General features: G+C 42.7%; 1 protein-coding gene across 1 annotated transcript; it reads left to right on the top strand.

The window, feature by feature from the left end:
• Nucleotides 1-1,723: 1,723 nt before the first annotated feature.
• LOC124854580 lies at nucleotides 1,724-9,439 on the top strand (the record flags this gene model as incomplete). Its single annotated transcript, XM_047342429.1, has 5 exons — nucleotides 1,724-1,778; nucleotides 6,709-7,065; nucleotides 7,156-7,383; nucleotides 8,555-8,814; nucleotides 9,299-9,439. Coding segments are annotated over exons 1-5 (1,041 nt in total), but the record flags the coding sequence as incomplete, so codon positions are not given.
• Nucleotides 9,440-21,422: the final 11,983 nt, after the last annotated feature.

The following is a 21,422-nucleotide window of genomic DNA, read 5'->3' as shown; positions in this document are numbered from 1 at the left end:
AATTATATTATTAAAATCCGAACAATACATGTGATTATCAGTTTGTGTGAAGAGGGACAGAGATGAACACACACACACACACACACACACACACACACACACACACACACACACACACACACACACACACACACACACACCACCCTGCAGACAGAAGAGTTCCTCCCACAGATTCCGACGTAACACAGTGTTTTAACTTCTTTGTTGCAGAAGAAGCGACGCCCCGTTCATCCAGGAACATAAATATGAATTCAGCAGGTTTTTATAAAGTTCAGTTCTAAATGTGATGATTAGAAAACATCAGAGGATCAAAGTCACTTGTTGACCTGCGGAGTAATGGCCTCAGTGCAGTGGAGCTGCTAAGGGGGGCCAGGTGGGGCCAGGAGGGGCCACCTTGATACAGTAAAGGCAATAATCAGAGTTTGTCCTTTTAAGCTTCAGGTGCAGGACACAAGTCTAAACTGAATGAATGTCCAATCAGTGTGGAGAGCACTGACCACTGTCATAGACTGACTGTTGTAATTGAAAACCTTGTTTTGTAAGTTACAGCACAACTGTAAGAACAGTAACAGTCTATAATACTTTTTAAAGCACTTTCTAAATAAAAACGGATTTCACATTTGTCTGACTGATTTTATTAACTGATGAAAAAGCAGCCATGGGACATTGTGGATGTGTGACACTTTGACTTTTAGTTTTCACAATACACCCAGACCACAAAGTTGATCCAACTTGAAAAAGGTAAGTAAATAAATTTACTTCATATTTACTTATTTATTTGATTTGAAAACTGTATGAACAAAATGTGTCAGATTTTTCCAACTTAAAAACGGCAGGTGAAGTTGTAAAACCAGCTAGTCTGATTTAACTGAATAGTTGTGTTTACTCAGGCTACAACCATATGACTGCGTTTTTAAACAAAAACGATCTCTCTCCACGTTCTGCTTGTGCTTTAATGTAGTATCAGACTAATCAGAACAATCAGTTCCAGAGCTGAGGTGGAGTTCATGTGAATTTCACAGTCGGGAACTAATTCTTCTGATTCTTCCGACTCCATGTTAACGCACAACCAGAGCACAGTGGGAGGCTCCGCCCATCTAACCCAACAGTCGATGGTTCCTGTGTCGCTCTACTGCTCACGTGCACCTGTGCATGAGCTCATGAAGTCCAGTCTACACAAGTGAACAGTTTTACACGTGTATCAGACAAAACAAGTTTGACTCACATGAGTTGAATCCTCGTGAGAAATGAGTAAAGAACACTAAAGTAATGTAAGTTTGCATAATTATGACCTTTTACAATGTATTGTTATGACCCAGTCTTCATATGGACTGGAGGTGTAAATAAACAGGAACTGACTTCTAACATGAGGTTAAAAGAAAGAATAATTCAACATGTTTTTTTAAGTCCAGTCTCAAGAAAGTAAAGAAAGTGTTAGATTCACTGTCAGGCTGCAGAACTACTCTCACTGTTATTTGCATGAAATATATTTTAATAAGTTCACGCATCATTTCCAAAATAAAAGAACATTTCTTCATTTTAACAAGGGGATTTACTGGTGTTTGTCCGTTCGTGCATGTTAATGATGTAAAGAGGAAGGAAGCCAAGGTCTTAACTGATCTATGATTTCTATCTGTCATCGTGACTGGCTGACAAACATCGTTTCTCAAGGGTGGAATCTAGCTGCTGATGTGGCTGCACCACAGAGACGTGTGAAGCAACGATGGGTTTGAGAGAAGCAGCGAGTTGCTTTGTCATCTTCCTTCTTTCTGTGTCAGGTACATCTACATTTACAGGAAAGCACTTTGTGTTATATCGTGTTTGTATGAAAAGTGTTTGAATAATTGTTCCAGTCTTTCTCGTGGTTCCAGCTTCTTAATGTTTGGGGTTTTCCTGCATTTCTCTTAAATTACTTTGAGTAATTGTGAAGTTTTGATCATTGATTGGACAAAACAATTATCTTGAAGATGTCACTTTAGTCTCTGCACTGCATAGAGGTGATGTTATTCTGAGTTTCTAGATATTTTTATGCCTCAGTGCCGGTGACACCCAGTGACCTCAGGCATCTTGTTTTCAGGTTGTCTTGTTGTCTGATTCTTGTGAACGCAATATCTCAAGATCCCTTTGAGGGAGTTTCTTCAAATTTGGTACAAATGTTCATCACTTGGACTCAAAGATGAACTGATGAGGTTTTGGTGGTTGAAGGTCAAGGTCACAGTGGCCTCACAAAACATGTTTTTGGCCTCTCGATCATGATAGGGTTAGGGTTAGGGGTTGACTCTCTCCAGATGTTAGCTGCGGCACACACACAACCAGCAGAGCCGCACCATGACGTCCACTACGCCAGCATCTGCTTCTCGCAGAACCAGGCAGATGCCATCTACTCCAACATAGCTCAAGTTCAACCCCAGAGAAAAACTGAGGAAGACGATATTGGGCAGCTTCAACCTGACAGCAGAGGGATTGATTACCTTTTCAATGACAAATGGTCCTAAGAAATGAGGAGCTAACTTCTTGGATCCTGACTTCAAGGGAATGTCTTTAGAGGAAAGCCACACAGACTGACCTGGCTTATATGCAGGAGCAGGAATCCTACATCTGTCAGCGAGGCGTTTGTTGGCTTCCACAGACCGAAGGAGAGCTGAGCGGGTGTCTTTCCAGACCTTCCTACAGCGAGTGCTGAGATGCAACGCAGGGCAGACTCTGCGTAGAGGTGATGTTATTCTGAGATTCTAGATATTTTTATGCCTCAGTGCCGGTGACACCCAGTGACCTCAGGCATCTTGTTTTCAGGTCGTCTCATTGTCTGATTCTTGTGAACGCAATATCTCAAGATCCCTTTGAGGGAGTTTCTTCAAATTTGGTACAAATGTTCATCACCTGGTTAGGATTAGCAGGTGGGTTAGGGATTGACTCTCTCTCTCTCAAACTAAAACAGTCTTTCAAACCAGCAGTCAAGCACTAGGCACACATTCAAATTTTCTCTGGAGGAGTTTTCTAGTTCATGTTTATTTCTTTCCTCCCATCTAGAAGAAACAAGTTCTTCACACAACAACGTGAGTGCGGTGAGAGACCAGAAGACAGAGCGCAGGTAAATGAATAGTTTCATTTAAAAGCACTTGATCTCCACTCTTCAAGGCTGCCTCATTAACCGGTGGCGTTCTGCATCATTGTGATTTGATGAGAAGGGTCAGACCATGAATGTCTTGGGAGGTCATATTCCTTTACTCTGACAAAAAGCTTAAACTCCATAAGGGAGAAACTGACTGGATCTCTTATGCCTCTGTGCCGGCGACAGCCAATGGCCGGAGGCGTTATGTTTACAGGTTGTCCGTCTGTCCGATGGCGACTGTGGAGGTCAAAGGTCATTTTTAGCCTCATGAACAGATTAAGAGAATCATTTCAAATTTGGCACAAATGTTCACTGACACTCATGAATGACCTGATTGGTCAAAGGTCAAGGCCACAGTGGCCACACCAACATGTTTTGGGCCTTTTGAACATGATATCTCAAATCTGCCTTTAAGGAATTTCTTGAAACTTTGACTTAAAGATGAACAGATTGGATTTTGTCACGATGGTCTCATATGAGGCAAGAAATAAATGTATGAATATTGAAACTGCACTGGTTGGAGGAGGCGCACAACCGAAGGGCAGTAATTCTAGTTAGGGAGTAAAATGTAAAGTAAATGTTTCATGGTGGTGACACCGGGTTCATCTGTTAAGAAGATGAGCTGGTGACCAGCAGGGAAAAACAGAAAGCTCCAAGATCACTGCTGCCATCACAGTTTGATTCAGCAGAGTAGGATCAGGCCCACAACAAAGAGAAACTCTCAGAACCCAACAAGTTAAAGAGTAAGACACAGATTCCAGCCTGATCCCAGCTAGTATTTTACTGTACGACCAGATTTCAGCTGCGGCACACACACGACCAGCAGAGCCGCACGATGACGTCCACTACGCCAGCGTCTGCTTCACCCAGAACCGGGCAGATGCCATCTACTGCAACATAGGTCGAGTTCAACCCCAGAGAGAAACTGAGGAAGACGAGGAGGAGGAGGCTGAATACAGCGCTGTTCGATTTGACAGTGCAACAGGGTGAGCAGCTCCACACGTGAACATTTTCATCACTACACTTATTGAGGTTAAAAACTGTGGGTGTGAGTGGTTTATTCTGCCCTTCACAGAACAAGACGTGAAGAAGAGGGGGACGATTCATCTGCAGTGTACAGCACAGTCACCAAACACTGAAGAAACACAACATGAATCTGTTGTTTATATGTGGATTTTACAGCATCACGGAACCAGAAGAAATAAAACATATAGACATGTGCAGTGTTTGTAAAGGTTTGTTTTCTTTCTTGATGGGTTGGTTAACCCAGATTACAAATTCTCTCACTTCTCACTTTGGAAGCCACGAAAGGTAAAGGTAAGAAAGTTGTTCTTCTTCTCCCATAATTGAAAATATTTCCCAGGCTCAACCAGGTGTAGAATTAGCCTCAGGTTAGGCTAACGCTAACCGTAAGGTATGTTACTGTCAAAATGTTACAAATAACAATAATATTAACTTCTAAATATTATAAATTGTAATTAGTTGTAACTAATATTAGAACAGCTAAAAGATTTTATATAAATCAATGGAAGTGACCAATAAATAAATCTAATGAAGAATCGTTCCATAATAATATTTAAAGGACTACTGATGTCGTCATCTGAGAATCATGAAGCACTTGACATAAAAACTAGGTCAACAAGTTTATTGCTAATAATGTTTCTGGACGATTAAAGTACAGTCAGTACATTTTGAAGATTTAACAGAAGATTGTTGCAGAAGTGACACCCGCTCATCCAGCAACACAAAAAAGCTTCATGTTATATATTCACGTTTCCATGGTGACATGTCAAACTTTGATGTTTCACCATGAAACAGGAATTTGTTTTAACTCAAATTTACAACGTCTAATCTTCACTAAACTTCACGTTTGATACTGAATATAAAGATGGACAACATGACAGCTAACCCCAAAGTGAAGCCAAATGATATCTGTCACCCCCTGGTGGCTGGCTGCAGTATTTGTCATAAAGACGGCCTCTTCCATGTCAGTGGATGGGACATGGACCAAACTAAAAAATGTCTGTCTACAAATCAAATACCTTTTTCTCAAAGATGGTGCCTGTCATTCTTGGTAGTTCTTCTCACACTGGTGCATCTTCAAGTGTTAATTTTTTTAAATCAGTCATATTCAGTCACAGTCATTGTGCCCCCTACTGGTCACTGGAAGTAACCCTTGTGTTAATTACCCTTCGGTTTCAAGGAATGTTCATGGCGTGTTCTACTCTTGATATACAGCAGCATAGTGCGTGCAGGGTGTGTTCTCCGGTGCCACATAGTGGACACAGGAAGCATGTACACAGCTGCACACTTCACGCCGGAATTAGCATCTTTCTCAATCTTGCAGTGTCGGACGGTTGAGAAAAGTAAACCCCTGCGTCCACTGGCTGGATCGAGGGGGCAGGCCTGTTCAACGCTGCTTACAGCTTTAGTTGAGGATGATTCAGGTTTGGTGGGAACAGCCACTAAAGTCTCCTGGAATTCCTATCGTTTCTCACACTCTGTTAAATGAAGAAATTCACAGTTTGTACAAAACACAAGTTAATCTTTGTTTTAAGTTTAATCTAACACCATCGGGCTCAGCATGCACGTAAGTGTAGAGAGGAAGGAAGGGGTGTGTTTAACAGTTTAAATTTATCTTTATCTTACAGAATCTGTCTCTATTCTCAGACGTGTCTGTGATGTGACTGAGTTTCATCTTGTGCACATTATTTATCTGTGGACGTTTTTATTGTTTGAAGTCACAGACGAGAGCAGCAGCTACTATGAGTGTAACTGCAGCAGCGAGTGGATTTGTTGTCCTTCTTCTCACTGTGACAGGTACTGTACGTCTACATTCATGTTTCACTCTATTTTACACTCGGACTTCTGATTCACCTGAAGTGAGTTTGAGAAAGAAAGTAAAAATATAAATGAACCATTCATTCATTTTCAGATCACCACCTGTAAAGTGATGCAGAAAGAAAATATATGAAGGAATTATCATCAGTATTAATTTTTATCTTTGTTTAGAAGTTTCTATCGTCTAGAGCTCAAAATATTAAAGAGTCTGCAACTTATTATTATTATTATTATTATTATTATAATCATCATGACTGAGTTCCTCTCCTCTCGATGCAGGAGTTGTCATCAGTGTGTGGAGTCATTCGTTGAAATGCTATGGAATGCTGCTCATGGAAATGTGTCTCTGTGCCGGTGACACCCAGTGACCTCAGGCATCTTGTTTTCAGGTCGTCTCGTTGTCTGATTCTTGTGAACGCAATATCTCAAGATCCCTTTGAGGGAATTTCTTCAAATTTGGTACAAATGTTCATCACTTGGACTCAAAGATGAACTGATGAGGTTTTGGTGGTTGAAGGTCAAGGTCACAGTGGCCTCATGAAACATGTTTTGGCCTCTCGATCATGATATTTCTAGTCTGCCTTTGGAGAATTTCCTAAAAATTTAAGTGAAAAGATGAACTAATCACATTTCAAAGCTCAAACGTCACAGTGACCTCATATGATTCTGGAATAAGGAACACAGACTGAAAATGCTCTGGTTGGTGGAGGCATCCTACAGCAGGGTGGTAATTCTAGTTTGTGCTGTGGTTACAGTGGTGCAGGGTGCAGATGGCTGGAGAGTGAGGTGCACTCCTACTCAGATCTGTGCTGTAAAAGGATCGAAGGTGCAAATACGCTGCTCCTACTGGCACCCATCCAGAATAGATGACCTTGATGTTGCAGTGGAGCAAACGTACTGGTTTACTAAAGGGCAGGATAGTGAACCTGTGGATCTGAGAGCAGCCTCTGAGTACACAGGGCGTGTGCAGTATCACTGTGGATACAAGGCCTGCACTCTGACCATCACAGACCTGAGAGAGAGCGACTCGGATGTGTACCAGTTCAGGTTCATAACAAACCAACCTACTGGGAGTTTTACTGGTTCACCTGGAGTCTCCTTGTCTGTCACAGGTAACATTTCAGTTGGAAACAGTGAATCTATGGTTTGTTTATGTAGACAGCTCTGTCTAAAATGATGTGTGTGTTTCTTTACTTTCACAGGTGTCCAGGTGATCAGCACAGAATCATCAGGTTGCAGGACAGAGGACTGTTCATGGTCACGTGTGGAGTGTCAAACCAGTTGTTCTCCAACTCCCAGTCCGTCCTACATCTGGTACAAGAACGAACAAAAGACACTGGGAGAAAAATCTTATAGTGCCTACTTTTATTCAGCAGACAGCATTTCCTGTGCTGTGAGAGGCCACGAGGATTTCCCCTCTGCTCCAGTGTGTGAGTTTACTTCTTCCAATGACCAATGATGTTCTGCTCTTTTAACCTTCTTAGCTAATACACTGACTAGAGTCCGAAATGGATTTGAGGGCTGATGCAGAGTAAAAGAAAGTCTGACACATCAGCTGACATATCATATATTAAAAGAACATTGTCATTGATTCCTAAGATGTTTGTTATCAAACCTTTATGATAAATATTCTGCAGTTGAACAATGAATTTGAATGAGTCCAAACTAGAGTGGCAGTAGTAGTAGAGCACGTTCCTCCACCAAGGCCCAACAGTCCATTCAATTCAATCAAGCTGCTCCATATTTCACACTCCTCGATATCAGTCCTCTAAATATGTCGGATCTTTTCCATCAAGATCCATGAATTTGATTCTGGGAAAACGTGGACATTTTGAAAAACACGATCTTGCAATGCTAAAGAAATAAAACTAAAATCCTGGATCTGCACCAAAATCTTTCCAGTAATTGTTGTGTTATTGTACACGAACACCAACCAGCCAACGGACTGGGGTGAAAACATAACCTCTGGGTGGAGGTGATGAAAGCAAATCACAAATACAACCACATATGTAGAGCTGGAATTCAAAACGTCATCGTCTTTACTGTAAAGCAAAATGTAGCATCTTTTCTGCATTGTTTATTTCCTGACATGGGAAACAGCCATCTGTGAATTATTGTTAAATACAGCAGTAAAGATTATAGTTGTCATGGTGATAGTCAAAAGATTTTTGTTTTTCAGGTGTCCATGGACATTCATGCGACAGAGTGAATTACATCGACAGGAACATCTGTGCCTTTAAAGGCTCATCAGTGGACATCTCTTGCAGTTACAGCAGTCACTATTATCCTATCACTAAGTCCTGGTTCGTTACTGAGCAGCTGTATCGCCCTCGAGCTGTGGACTTACTCAAAGACCCAGAGTTCACACATCGTGTTCAGGTCCATGAACCAGAGCGAGGGGCTCCACTCTGAGAATAATGAACCTGACACTGAGCGATTCAGCCCAGTATCGCTTCAAATCACAGTGGTCTGAATGGGAGAGAAGTTTCCTGGCACAACTCTGACTGTCACAGGTACTGAGGAACACTAAGTCACTGTGTTGTTCAGTGGTTCTCAACCTGGGGTCCCACAGCTGCTTCTATGTGTGTTTCCTGTTGACAGATCCAGATGTTCAGGTGATCTGGTCTCCGATTGGTCCAACACTGACTTGTCACAGCAGCTGTCTTCTCTCTGGTCGTCCCTCCTTTGTCTGGTACAAGAATGGAACAGAAATTCACGGGGAAACGTTTCCAACTTTCAGGGGATTCCTTCAACCTGAAAACAGCTATTCCTGTGCTTATGAGCTTCACCACTCGTCCCCTGTGTGTGAGTTTACATCTTACATTTTCACTTCCACTTTTCCCTTCAGATTTTGCATGTATGTGAACAGGACTCATGCAAATCCCACTCAGTGATTCCCAAGACAGAGGTGACATGTTCAGTTTTGTGAAGTCTGTATTTAATACAAACAATAATTACTTGGTAAAACTACTAAACACTAAAGGGGGCCTTCCTGTGTCCAAAAGTAAATCAAACACTCTTCTAAAGATGCTGAGAACCAGGGACGGCTGCAAACTATTAAAAGACTATATTCAGCTGAAAAGTTAATATTCACTATAATATTCAGTAAGTTTGGTTCATGTGTTGAGTTATTTTGTACATTCACACACACGGGCTGAAAACAAAACCCTCAGTACCTGCTTCTGTCTGTGCTGGCGCCCCGGGTTAATGATGATCATCTATATTTAAGTAGCACTTATCAAAACCAGAGATTGAAAAGTTCTTCAATTTGGTTAATGAATATTTCTGAGTTGATTTCATGATCTTGCATGTTTTACACCAGATGCTCCAAAGCCTCCCTCTGTGTCAGTGAGTCCCTCTGGTGAGATCATGGAGGGCAGCTCGGTGACTCTGACCTGCAGCAGTGATGCTAACCCAGCAGCTAAATACACCTGGTCCAAGGAGGACGAGGACTCACCAAAAGCATCAGGACAAATCTTCACCATCACTAATATCACAGCTGAACATGGTGGAAATTATCAGTGTGAGGCCCAGAACACACAAGGACGTAGTAAGGCCACCTTACATCTGACTGTTGGAACAGGTGATGCACATGAACAATACTGACTGACCAACAGCATCACCTGGCAAACTGAGTCATCAGTCTAACCACACTGCTAATGTCTCCTGTCTGTTGTCTAGGGAAGTCAGTGATAATCATGAATATCATCAGGCTGACTCTGGTGGTCGTGCTGGTTCCAGTGCTTGTCTGGACTCTGTGGACGAGGTAAAACAATACAAATCCATCAGTTCACCCTCTACTCTTTTACTGTCTTCTTCAAATGTCTTCAAACACTAGTTTCAATGTTATGAAGTTCATTTTGTCAAATGTTGTGTTTGTTGTTGTTTTCGATCCAGGATGAAGAAAACTCTGAGCTTGAAGTCAGAAGTGAATGAAGCTGTGGAGATGATAGAGGTGAGAGACAGTGAGGCCAAAAGAATGACTCCATATCACTGTTTTCATCTCACAATGTTAGAGAAAGAGATAAAACATTTCTTGGATCAGCTACTTTGTCTGAATCTGCCCCAAAATGTAAAAGGTTCTTTCCATTGACCGTATATTAAAATGGACGTAGACTCTGGGTCTAGAAAGTGAAGTGAATGATCCACTTAGAGTCAAACAGACCATAAAGCACCGCAGGCATTGGGGCATGGATACCGTGTGATTGACAGCTAGTACTGGGTGCAGGTCGCAGGTTTAGGTGGGCGGGCAGTGTCCTTGGGCCCTGAGTCAGGCTCCACCCCCTCCCCTCCAAATATGGTTACTTCTGGTTTCAAAAACCAAGATGGCGCTGGACAACATGTCAAAAATGGAGGCTTCAAAATGGCAGCTCACAAACCAATGGGTGACGTCACAGTGCGTTGACACTTCTTTCTTGGCCCATGTCCCATCCTTCCACCAAGTTTTGTGGAAATCAGTTTAGCAGTTTTTGTGTAATCCTGCTGATGAACAAACAAACGAATGGACAGGGGGCGCAACAACGTTCAAACTATTTTGAATGAACTGTGATTATATGCAGGTTTCATGAATAAAGTCCAGTGAGGCTTAATATTTTCTCATCTCTCCCCCATCAGTCACACAACTGTCCTGAGTATGAGAACGTCGCTGCTGCAGCACAGACAGAAGACACAGAGGAGCAGGAAGACCTGGTGTGAAGCCTCAGGTCAGAGCCACTGTGACAAACATAACCAAGATGGACGACTTCAGAGTACATCCGTACAAGCGAGTTTTACAGAAACCATAGTGTGTAGTTATTAAATACAGGAAATCTGTCCAAGCAACAAAATATCTGAGTGCAAGCGCAGAGTTTGAGCACAAGCAGAGCAAATCTAAGCACCAGCAGGAGCTGTGTGAGTGCAAGCGCAGGGTTTTGAGTAAAAACACCACGAAATCTGAACGTGCAAGTCCAGCTCTCAAACTAAAAGACCACGCTTTTTAATAAAGAGGAAAACACCCACACATTTCCTTTCTACTCATGGTTTCCTGTTTTCTTTTCTCCTCAGGTGCACTGTGATTGGTTGATGAAAGTATGTGAGAGGAAACAGGAAGTATCTATCTTTCCATCCCCGGTTGCAGCAGCAGCAGTTTGTACAGCATGACCTTTAGAGCAAGAGTATTGTTGTGTTGTTTCTTTTCTTTTTCTTTTCTGATGGGTCCAGTCGTCCAGTTTCTGCAGCTTTATTTCTGTGAGCTTTAGTTCTGATGTTGGTTTAGGTTGAAGGAAGATTCTCAGGTCCTACGACCCTTTGTGGGTTGGTGTGTTGGGTTTTCCTTCTTTTGTCCATTTTGCCGGCCTGTTGTTGAAGTTGTTGTCTTTTCTACAATAAATAGTTTTTTTTTTTGCTGTTACCTTCTGAACTATGTTGGATGTCTTGGTGATGAGCCTTTGAGGCTGTGGTCACATCACGTGACTCATCTCGTGTCTTATACATGATATTAATGTGGTTATTACATGGATAATGAATTATTATGTATCGTGATTTTATGATTCTTTCTTAAATAAAATGTTTTTGGTCTTTTGTTTTCACTCCTTATCTATTTGTTTGTTTGTTTTTCAGCAGAATTACACCAGAAAACTAAAAACAGATTTTTCCTCAAACTCATCAAATTTGGGCAGGAATCCTGATAAAGGGGCGGAGCCAGGAGCCTGTTTGTATCACTTTCTTTGTAATTGTGAGACTGATGAAAACAGTCAGGATTATTTAGAGGACTGGTTTCTATGAGTGATTGAACTCTGGTGCAGCTCGATTGAATTGAGGGAGATTGAATTGATGGAGGCTGGCATGTGCACACATAGACACCAAAGGGGGCTTGAGCCACTGCCTTTTTCTTCCTCGAGAGAAAGTGCCCTTATTTAAATACATGAATATTATATTCCTGTTTGCGCACAGCTTCCTGTCAAACAAATATATTGAAATATAATAAAACATCTAAATATCAGGTGGGAGATTAGACTAGTCTCTATAAACCAGCACCTCGGACACGGGGACCTGAGACTCCTCCTCACTGATCGACCGGGTATTGAGCAGGACCCGCCCTCCTGACCCTGCCCCTGCATCCTCTGAAACCTGGACTCCTACCCCAAGGAGGAGAAGATGGAGGCTTCTTCATCGTCATCCTCCTCCTCGTTCTCCTCCTCTTCCTCCCTGCTGCAGGAGGCGTTTGCTCAGGAGAACCTGAGCCACCGCGATGCGTGGCGATGGGGAGGGGCCACGGGAGGAGGCGGGGTGACGGGATGATGTCTGGATCCTCAGAGGAAGTGAAGGAGGAGAAAGAGATGGCCGCCAAGACCAGCAGCAGCTTGGCTCCGCCTCTCAGAGGCGCCACCTTCCCATCTGCCCTTGGGTTGGTGGGGGAGGGGTCAGAGGACTGCAGTGGCCACACCCTGCAGGTGTTTCCAAGCGCCGGCCCCCCACCTGACATGCTGGACATGCTGCACAGGACGGTGGAAGCCATTATCGCCATAGTTACCAAACTGTCCGTTGTAATGGAAAATTCCACTGACCAGGTGTCTCACTGCTGTGATACTGTCTACCTGACAGGATGGAACCCTTATTTGGCGGTGTCTCACTGCTGTGACCTTGACAAACAGGGTGTCTGCCCTTATTCGGTGATGTTTTCTTCCAACTGCTACAGCGGACGGACACAGCAGATAGACACAGATGATGATTTCATGTCTTTTTTTCATATTATGTTTTATGAAACGCCTCTTTGTTTAAGTTCTGGCTTTTGTGAACTTTGGGGCAGTTCCACTTTGAGCACCCTTGCTTGTTGTGTAACCTCTGCAGAGCTTACTATTAAAAAGACTCAAAGGCAACTCCAGTCTGAGAATTTCATTATTTCAAATCTCAAGATGAATTTCTATCACACCGTAAAGGACCCCCCCTCTTCATGACATCACTAACTCACAGCCGCCATGAGATCTTGAACGAAAACGTCTTCTTCAGGAGAGTCAGGTGAGTGAGGAGGGACAGGAGGACACAGGGGAGGTCCCAAAGGAAGTTCAGGTGAGTGAGGAGGGGACAGGGGAGGTCCCAAAGGAAGGTCAGGTGAGTGAGGAGGGGACAGGGGAGGTCCCAAAGGAAGGTCAGGTGAGTGAGGAAGGACAGGAGGGGACAGGGGAGGTCCAACAGGAAGGGCAGGTGAGTGGGAGGGGGACAGGAGGGGACAAGTGGGGTCCAGCAGGAAGGTCAGGTGAGTGAGGGGGGACAGGAGGAGACAAGTGGGGTCCAACAGGAAGGTCAGGTAGGTGAGGGGGAACAGGAGGAGACAGGCGGGGTCCAACAGGGCCAAGTAAGTGAGATTGACATGGAGGGAGATGAGGAGGTGCTTAAAGTTCCTCATCTGAAAAGAAAGACCAGGAGCAACAGTGGAAGCTCAAAGGCAAAAAAAGGAACAGTGAAGAAAGGAGGGAGAGGAGCAGCAGAGTCCGAGTCCAACATGGAGACCGACTCTGCTGACAGTGAATCCTCCGACTTCAGGACAGGAAGCCAGAAGAGCACAAGAAGCTACAGTGCGGGGAAGATAAAAGTGTTTCTCCAGAAAACAAAGAATATGAAAGGATTGAAAATAGAAGATTATTTCTCTGATAAAGAGCAGCTCTCAAACTCTGCCCGGCTGCTCATGAGCAGCAAAGGCAGAGGAGGCTTCACTGACCAGGAAATATATAGACTAAAGAAGATTGTTCAAAGAATTAGACAAGAGAAAAACAATGATGAAGACGATGAATAAACTTTTACATCCTGATTATCAATCAGTCCTGTTTTTATGTGTGTTTCTTATATTTTACAACATGAGTCTTTTAAACATTAGTTCTTTAAATATAAATGGAGCCAGAGACGCGGTGAAAAGGTCTCTGTGTTTCCAGCAAATGAAACTTAAAAGAACTGAAGTGGTGTTTTTACAAGAAACTCATAGTGACTCAAAAAATGAGAATGACTGGAAAAGAGAGTGGGAGGGGCAGGTGGTCCTGAGCCACCTTAACACAACCAGTGGGGGGGTGGGCATCATCTTCTCCAAGAGCTTCACACCAGAGTCTTTGGAAGTGGAGGAGGTGGTGGAGGGCAGACTACTGGTGTGAGGGCAAAGGTTGAGCAGTTTTATTTTGTTTTCATGAATGTTTATGCTCCGGTCTCAGGACCCGACAGAGGCACGTGCACTCTCTTTGTACAGTAGATGTTGCTTCTCCATCAGTCTGGATTCTTCCTTCTATTTGAACCTCTCTCTCTCTCTCCCCTCTCTCTCTCTCCTCTCTCTCTCTCTCTCTCTCTCTCTCCCTCTCTTTATACAGTAGATGTTGCTTCTCCATCAGTCTGGAGCCTTCACTCTCAAATACACCAGGAAACACTGCCGGCCTGTGATTGGCTGCTCCCTCACGCGGCTGCATTTAAATACATCCTTACACAGCAGCGACACCTGCTGGTCAAATGAGACGTGACTCACACAAGAAATCCACTGGCTCGTTTCACACACACACGGAATCAAGAGATCACACGTGACAGCTAAGGATGCTGGGTAAAGAAACTTTATTTCTTAACGGGGTCATTTTGTGCTCGACCAGTTCCTGTGGTTTGATGTCATCTGGTTTACTGCTGCAGCTCCTGATTGATTCATCCTGACTAACTCAGGATGAATCTCTTTTCAAAGTGCTGGGGGTTAAATGGTTGCAAAATCTGTTCAGTTATTTTTGCATCATCTTGCTCACAAACAAACAAACCAGGACCGGGGTGAAAACATAACCACCCTGGAGGACGTAATAAAAATGGCGTTGACTCATTTCTTTGACTTTTTGAAGATTTTGCAGAGCAGCTGATCGTCCAGTTCACCCACTGATACCAGGACCTTCGTTCAGATGTGTCTTTAAGACTCTGCAGATGTAGATACTGCACAGGAGTGATCACGAGGACACTGTCTGTGTTCGCGAGGACACTGTATGTGATCAAGAGGACACTGTCTGTGTTCACGAGGACACTGTATGTGATCAAGAGGACACTGTCTGTGTTCACGAGGACACTGTCTGTGTTCGCGAGGACACTGTATGTGATCAAGAGGACACTGTCCGTGTTCACGAGGACACTGTCCGTGTTCAAGAGGACACTGTCTGTGTTCAAGAGGACACTGTCCGTGTTCAAGAGGACACTGTCTGTGTTCGCTGTCAAACAGTCGAGCTCATGTTAAATTATTCAACGTTCGCCATGCAACGACTTTTAGTGTTAGAATAAGACAAAGTGTCTCATAGATTTGTTCTATAAGTCATTCCTTTGTCCTCATTTAACTTGTGGAGAAGACGACAGGGAAGAGTTTGTCTTCAGACATTTTGAAGTTACGAACACTTGGGTTTGTTTGGAGGCTTCTCACATATTCTGGCAAAAACTTGCCAGAATAAAATCCTGAAACAGGATTTTAACCACAGTGGGAGACCAAGCAAAAAAAACTCAACTCTGGTTAGCGATTTAAAAATAAATCTGCTTAAAGCTTAAGCACATAAACGGCTGTGAAATACGTTTGTGTAAAAGAACTGAGTGTGTGTCCTTGACTGTGTGAATGTGACTCTCCACGGCTGAGCGGCTCATTTCACCAGCTTTTATCCTCCCGTCATCGAGCGTTCCTCAACAAACCAGCAGATTGAGCTTCATTCACTGCAGCAGCGGCTTCGTGTGGAAGGAGACATATGATGTTTCTTTTCCTCCAGCGTCTTTTATAGTTTTTATTTTGTGAATGTGAAAGGTCTGCGATGTTAAAGTCTGTAACAGGAGCTTATCTCCCTCATAGGAAACACTGCCCCTGAGGTTACATCCGTACTATTGTGTTTTTGATAGAAAATGATTTAACTCTAAAATGGAGACGTTAGGAAATGCGGCTGCAACCATTTGAGTTTGTAAACGTTATTTTCACACAGTTTGGATGAAGCAGCAATGGACAGTTTGAGGATAATTGAAATGATCAACCTGAATATGAGCAGAATAAGTTTCCTTCAAAGGAAATATTTAATAAACAGTCTTATCACAATTGCGTTACTTTCAATAATGTCTTGTATTGCAACTTTGTGAGCTTAGGTGAGGAAGAAGTGAAGAAGAGGAGGGTGAAGTTCAGCCTCTGCCATCACAGACTTCAAGTTTAAACCCATTCATTCCTCAATACATAACTTAAAAATAATACAAATTACAAACGAATTCCCCTGCTTTCAAATTTAACAACACATATGAGAAATATTATCTTTGCATGGAGACAGTAAATAGATTTCACTTGTATCATAATTGTCTAGATTCATCGACCACTCAAAGCTCTTTAAAGTCACATTAACCACATGTTCCTACTGCACCTATACAGCTTTTATATATATCACACACCATTCACTTAAAACCTCATTAATCAACAGGTGTACAGTCAAACGTTTTACAGATGTGTTCTCTGTAAAGAAATATGAAGTTTAGGGAGTAATGCATCTTTGGGTTAAAGGGAAATCCTGTTGTTGTTGTTGTTGTTGTTGTTGTCATAAAATCCCCTTAAATAAAGGAAAGGGGCTGAGACGGGTCCGGTTCTGATCCTCTAATCTCACTCTCAGTCGTAGTAATCGAAGCGTACCATGTTTTTCTCGTCTTGTTTTTTCTCAGCCACAGATTTCTCATCTCATTTCTGCAGCCATATTGTCCAGAGCGTCTTTCCTTTGTTTGTTTTTTTACAGTCAGATAATATATTTATTTATTTCTCCATCTCATTGTCTCTCTCTCTCTCTTCACTCGCCCATGTTTGGAATCAATACACCATTCTGTGTGCCTGTTTTGCTGCCAGGTTATTTCCCTCCATCTGCCTATAAGTCTGTTTCCTCCTCCTCTGTGCCGGCTGCAGTGTTTTACGCTAACACAGTTGGCTCGGACGCCTTCTTTTCCTGTTGCTCTTCCATGGCAGATTGTCATATTTGTAATATCGGTTTCTTTGGAGCCAGAAATGATTCCTTAGGCTGAATTAACCGAGGATACGTGGAGTCGACCGTACGTCCGCCGGCAGTCCCCCTTTATGAAACCACGTTTAAATCTAGATTTAGATCCAGATGTTTGTTTGGATCTGCACCGAACTGCACACGCTCCCCTAAATATGTCCGATTTTTAATCCAGGTCCATGAATCATTCTCTAAGAAATCACGAAAAATGTTGAAAAAGGGCCTTAAAAAAAACAGGATAACTGCATCTGCCCCTTTGTTCGGATTCATTCCAAAACTGAATGTGTTGCTTTTTGGCTCAAGTCCCATCTTTTCACCAAGTTTCGTGGAAACTCATTTTGCTTTTACAATTAGGATTTGGGCAATTTTTACTTTAGATTGCCGCAAAGCGTTTAAGTCACATTATTATTTAAACCATAATTATGAGCATCTAATTAAATCCTTCATACTCAAGGTATCTTAATTATCTTTAAGGAGGATTTAGTTGTATAATACATCCTGTAGTCACCAGATTCTATCAAACTACATAATACCAATAAATAGATTTCACAAATCCATCCTTCCGGGCGCCCTCTGGTGGACGTTTACCAGGAACGTCCAACCAGGGGGAGACCCTGAGACCCACAACTGCCTGGAGGGACAACATGTCCCATCTGGACTGGCACAGACTCGGGATCCCCCAGAAAGAGCTGGAAATCTTGGCTATAGGGAGAGGGACGTCGAGGGAAACCCCCTACGTCGGATAAGCTGAATACAAATGAGTTCTGCATCTGGGCAGATTGTGTCAACATCTGGATCGTTCACGTCCCAACAAGAACATTAAATGTCCGTTCCTCAGAGCTGAGCCTCGTAACCCAGTCACCACCCACAGGCAGCTCAACGTTATGATATCACCAACACGCAGATCAATACCAAACTGAGGGGTTCTGCTGATGTCAGAGATTGTTCCACCTCTGGAGGGAAGATTATACTTAATATGTTTACATGCTATTAACAGGTGGTAGACTAAACGTGCAAAGAGGACGTTTGCCCTTGTGTGCAGCTCCGTGGAGAGTTGTGTTGGGTCGACACAGAGAAGAGGCATCGAACATGAACACAGAAATGAGAGGGTAAAAAAAAAAAGAAACGTGGATTCATATAGTTTTTCCGGAGAGTTTCAGTCTATTCACAAAGACCAGGGGAGCGAGACTGAACATTAATATTGGATGAGCCCAGATGAGACCACCCTCTGAATCTTAACCGTGAGCGGCGGAGACTTTAGAGGTCGTGTCGCCAAACCGCTAGGACACTATCACCATCTTAAATAGAGAGGAAATAATGAGCGTTGCCCACCTCAATACTAAAAGGAGCCTCGGTCCAAATAGGCCTCTGCAGATTTTCACAATGACGTCTGGTGCCCTTCTGTCTGTTTACATCCAAAATAATGAACAGATTCCCCCAAAAAACACGGTGGATTATGGGACACGAGCCAAGAGAGAAGCCTTAACGTTTTGGCACAGATGTGGATCCAGAGACTTTTCATCATCACCTGCTTTTACATTGTAGATGTTTGTTTTTTTACATTTTCACCAATTTCAATCAAGCTGCACCAAATCTCACACATATTTATATATATATAAATATATGTGTTTAAATCATTAGGGTCCAGATTTGCGGCACAGTTTGGATCCACAGCTGCAACAACTTCTCTCCAGTAATGAGACGTCAATCAATGTAGATTCTGATTAGGACTATTTGATCCTTGATGAAAGAAAATCTCAGTTGAAGCAGACTAAAGTGAACGGAGATGCTAATGTAATGATGCTAATGCTAATCAGATGCTATCACACAACCGTTTACTTTGTATTTCAACAGGACATTCTCCGGTTTTCCAAATCAGTTATTAAATCGTGAGGCCTTTTCCACTGGTTTGTAAACTTCATGGAAAGATGCTCCTCTAAACTGAAGCCAAATCATCATGATTGCCCCCTGGTGGTTGGCTGCAAACATAGGCCATGTTAGTGGACGGGGCATGAACCAAAATAAATCGTAAACGTACACGTTGGATAGCTTTTTCTCAAAGATGACAACGGTTATTGATCAGTTTTCCCAATGTTGGAAACATTAGAGCTTCCATTACTATGTTTTGTCATAAAATAAAGTGTTTGCAACTGGATTTAAACTTATTGACATTAACACACTGAGCAAAGAGACGTTTTTAAATTCAATCTGTGGAATCTGCTCATTTAAAAAAAGCTAAGAGATGAGTATTCAGTGGCAGCTGGTTTATAACTGACTGGATTCATTGTTGTACAAAAAGCCCAGACACACTGAGACTGATTGAAGGAGTCGTCCTCTGGGTTCCAGAACATACCCGTGTCAGAATAAAAGTGAAAAGCTCTTTAAGTCGAGCGCTAAGAGCAATTTAATGGACTTCATTTCCCATTAACTTACAATTACTGACATTTAGCAGCGAGTACATCAGACAAAGTGTCACTTCTACTTTCTGTCCCTGTTCAGCGATGCAGTGTGAAGGATTTCATGTTATCAACCGTCTGACTCTCAGTATCTTCATTAATGTGTCAACTTAATCACTCCAGTGTGTTTATACCACGTGACTGACTTTACATGGGAGACAACTGTTACCGCTGCAGAGGAGGTGATGTTTTCACAAAAATCATGTAACTTTGGGATTTTGAGACATTTATTTGAGAATAATTCATGGATCTCGATGAAAAGTCAGGCAGATCTAGACTCATATCTATGAGTGTGTGCAGTATAAGTCTGGATCTAGTGAATTCACATTAAAATGTTTAATTCATAAGGGGACTGCTGGGTCTCCTGAGTGTCTTTCTAATTGGACAAATATAAGACAAATGTAGCTATAGCCAAATAAAACTCAAACATGACAACAGTGTGAAAGTCCGTCAAACTCTCCTGTTACGAGTTCTCCTCTGATTTGATTTGAATCTCATATAAAAACATCAGTTCCATCTGCTTAAGTGGAATTCATTTTAAATGTAAGTTGAATTTGTATTAAAAGGATATAATGTCTGTATATATAAATACTATATATATCAAAGTTATTGCAATTCACTCCGTTCTCTGAATAGTGAAAACACACACGTTGAATCTCCACTGCAGAGAAACTGTGGGAATAAATCAGGAAAATGTTTAGTTCAGTGGTTGTTCGGGTTCTTAGAACTTTCCACAAAAACATATCTATCACATAACGACACCATCTCCCTCTTCCACCACAGTAAAACGTTCCTTTGTGATGGATTGACTCGCAGGAGACTGGTAATATCAGCAGCCTCTGCAACTGATAGAATAAATCACGTTTATGTTGCTGGTTCATTTGAGGAGGAAGATGATGATGATGATGATTGCATATTTCCATGCTGTAAAAACCAAGATGATGAAAGTGTTTATTCAGTGTTGAAGTGACGTGACCACACAGTCAGAAGGTCAGTACTATAAACTCTGTGCTTTGGATGAAAGTTGTTCAACACCTGAAAGAAAGACAGAAACTACGTAAAAAACACTAAAATAATCTCTCAATCATTAAATGTATCTTATAAAACTTCCTCTGTCTTCAGTTTAGGTTCATTTAAACATCACCCAACACGCTCTGTGGTACTTGTACTGGTACTGTCAAGTTGTACTTGGTCTCCATGAGGCTCTTTGTTTCTGGATTTCAACTTTTTGGGTAAGAGCCAGTGGACGGAGGCGTTGTCTTCAGGTTGTCTCTACGTCCCGACCCCGTGAACACAGTGAATCTCTACAACGCCTTCAGGAGATTTCTTCAAATTTGGGACAAACATTCAGGACTAATTAGACTTTGGACATTTTTGTTTTCCTTTTCCAAAACAATTACATCCCATGGAGAAAATTAAAAACTCTCAGTTTGTCTTCTGGCTTCATCCCCCCCGTCCTCCCTCTGCACGCTGTCCATCAGCTAAATGGCGTTTCCGTTGTTGGGACATGGTTTTTGTGAGACCAAAGTTCGGCCTATATGGTAGTCAAAAGCCTGAAGCCGCATGTCCCTCCAGGACTCAGTCTCCCAGGGGCCATCAAAACCCTGAAGCCGCATGTCCCTCCAGGACTCAGTCTCCCAGGGGCCATCAACATCACAGAGGTGTGAAACCCCCAGGGACACAGGTTTCAACTCCCATTGGTCACTCTGGACCCCATGACCTGTGAGGTCACCGGGCCAATATAAGGCCAGGTCTCCCCCTCTTCTATCTCTTTTCTACAATCCCTCCACGGAGAGAAGGCTGTCGAGCCTCTTCTCCAGCTCACATCTTCTCTTCCCATCCAACTCTTCGAGAGGAGCTCAAAGGTGCAGCTTCCAGCTCATCTCACCAAGGAAACCTCCTCGCACTCCAAGCTCTACCAACCCTTCAAGCAGCGACTCGATGTCCTGCAGGAGAACTTCAAACAAGCAACTGAGCCCAACAGAATCACTAAGGCAGGAGCCACAAACCAGCAAGACGACTTCACAAAACTGC

Source organism: Hippoglossus stenolepis, chromosome 2, assembly GCF_022539355.2.
Source record: "Hippoglossus stenolepis isolate QCI-W04-F060 chromosome 2, HSTE1.2, whole genome shotgun sequence".
NCBI classification, from domain to species: Eukaryota; Metazoa; Chordata; class Actinopteri; order Pleuronectiformes; family Pleuronectidae; genus Hippoglossus; species Hippoglossus stenolepis.
The sequence above is the reverse complement of the archived record's forward strand: the minus strand, read 5'-3'. Positions and strand labels throughout refer to the sequence as shown.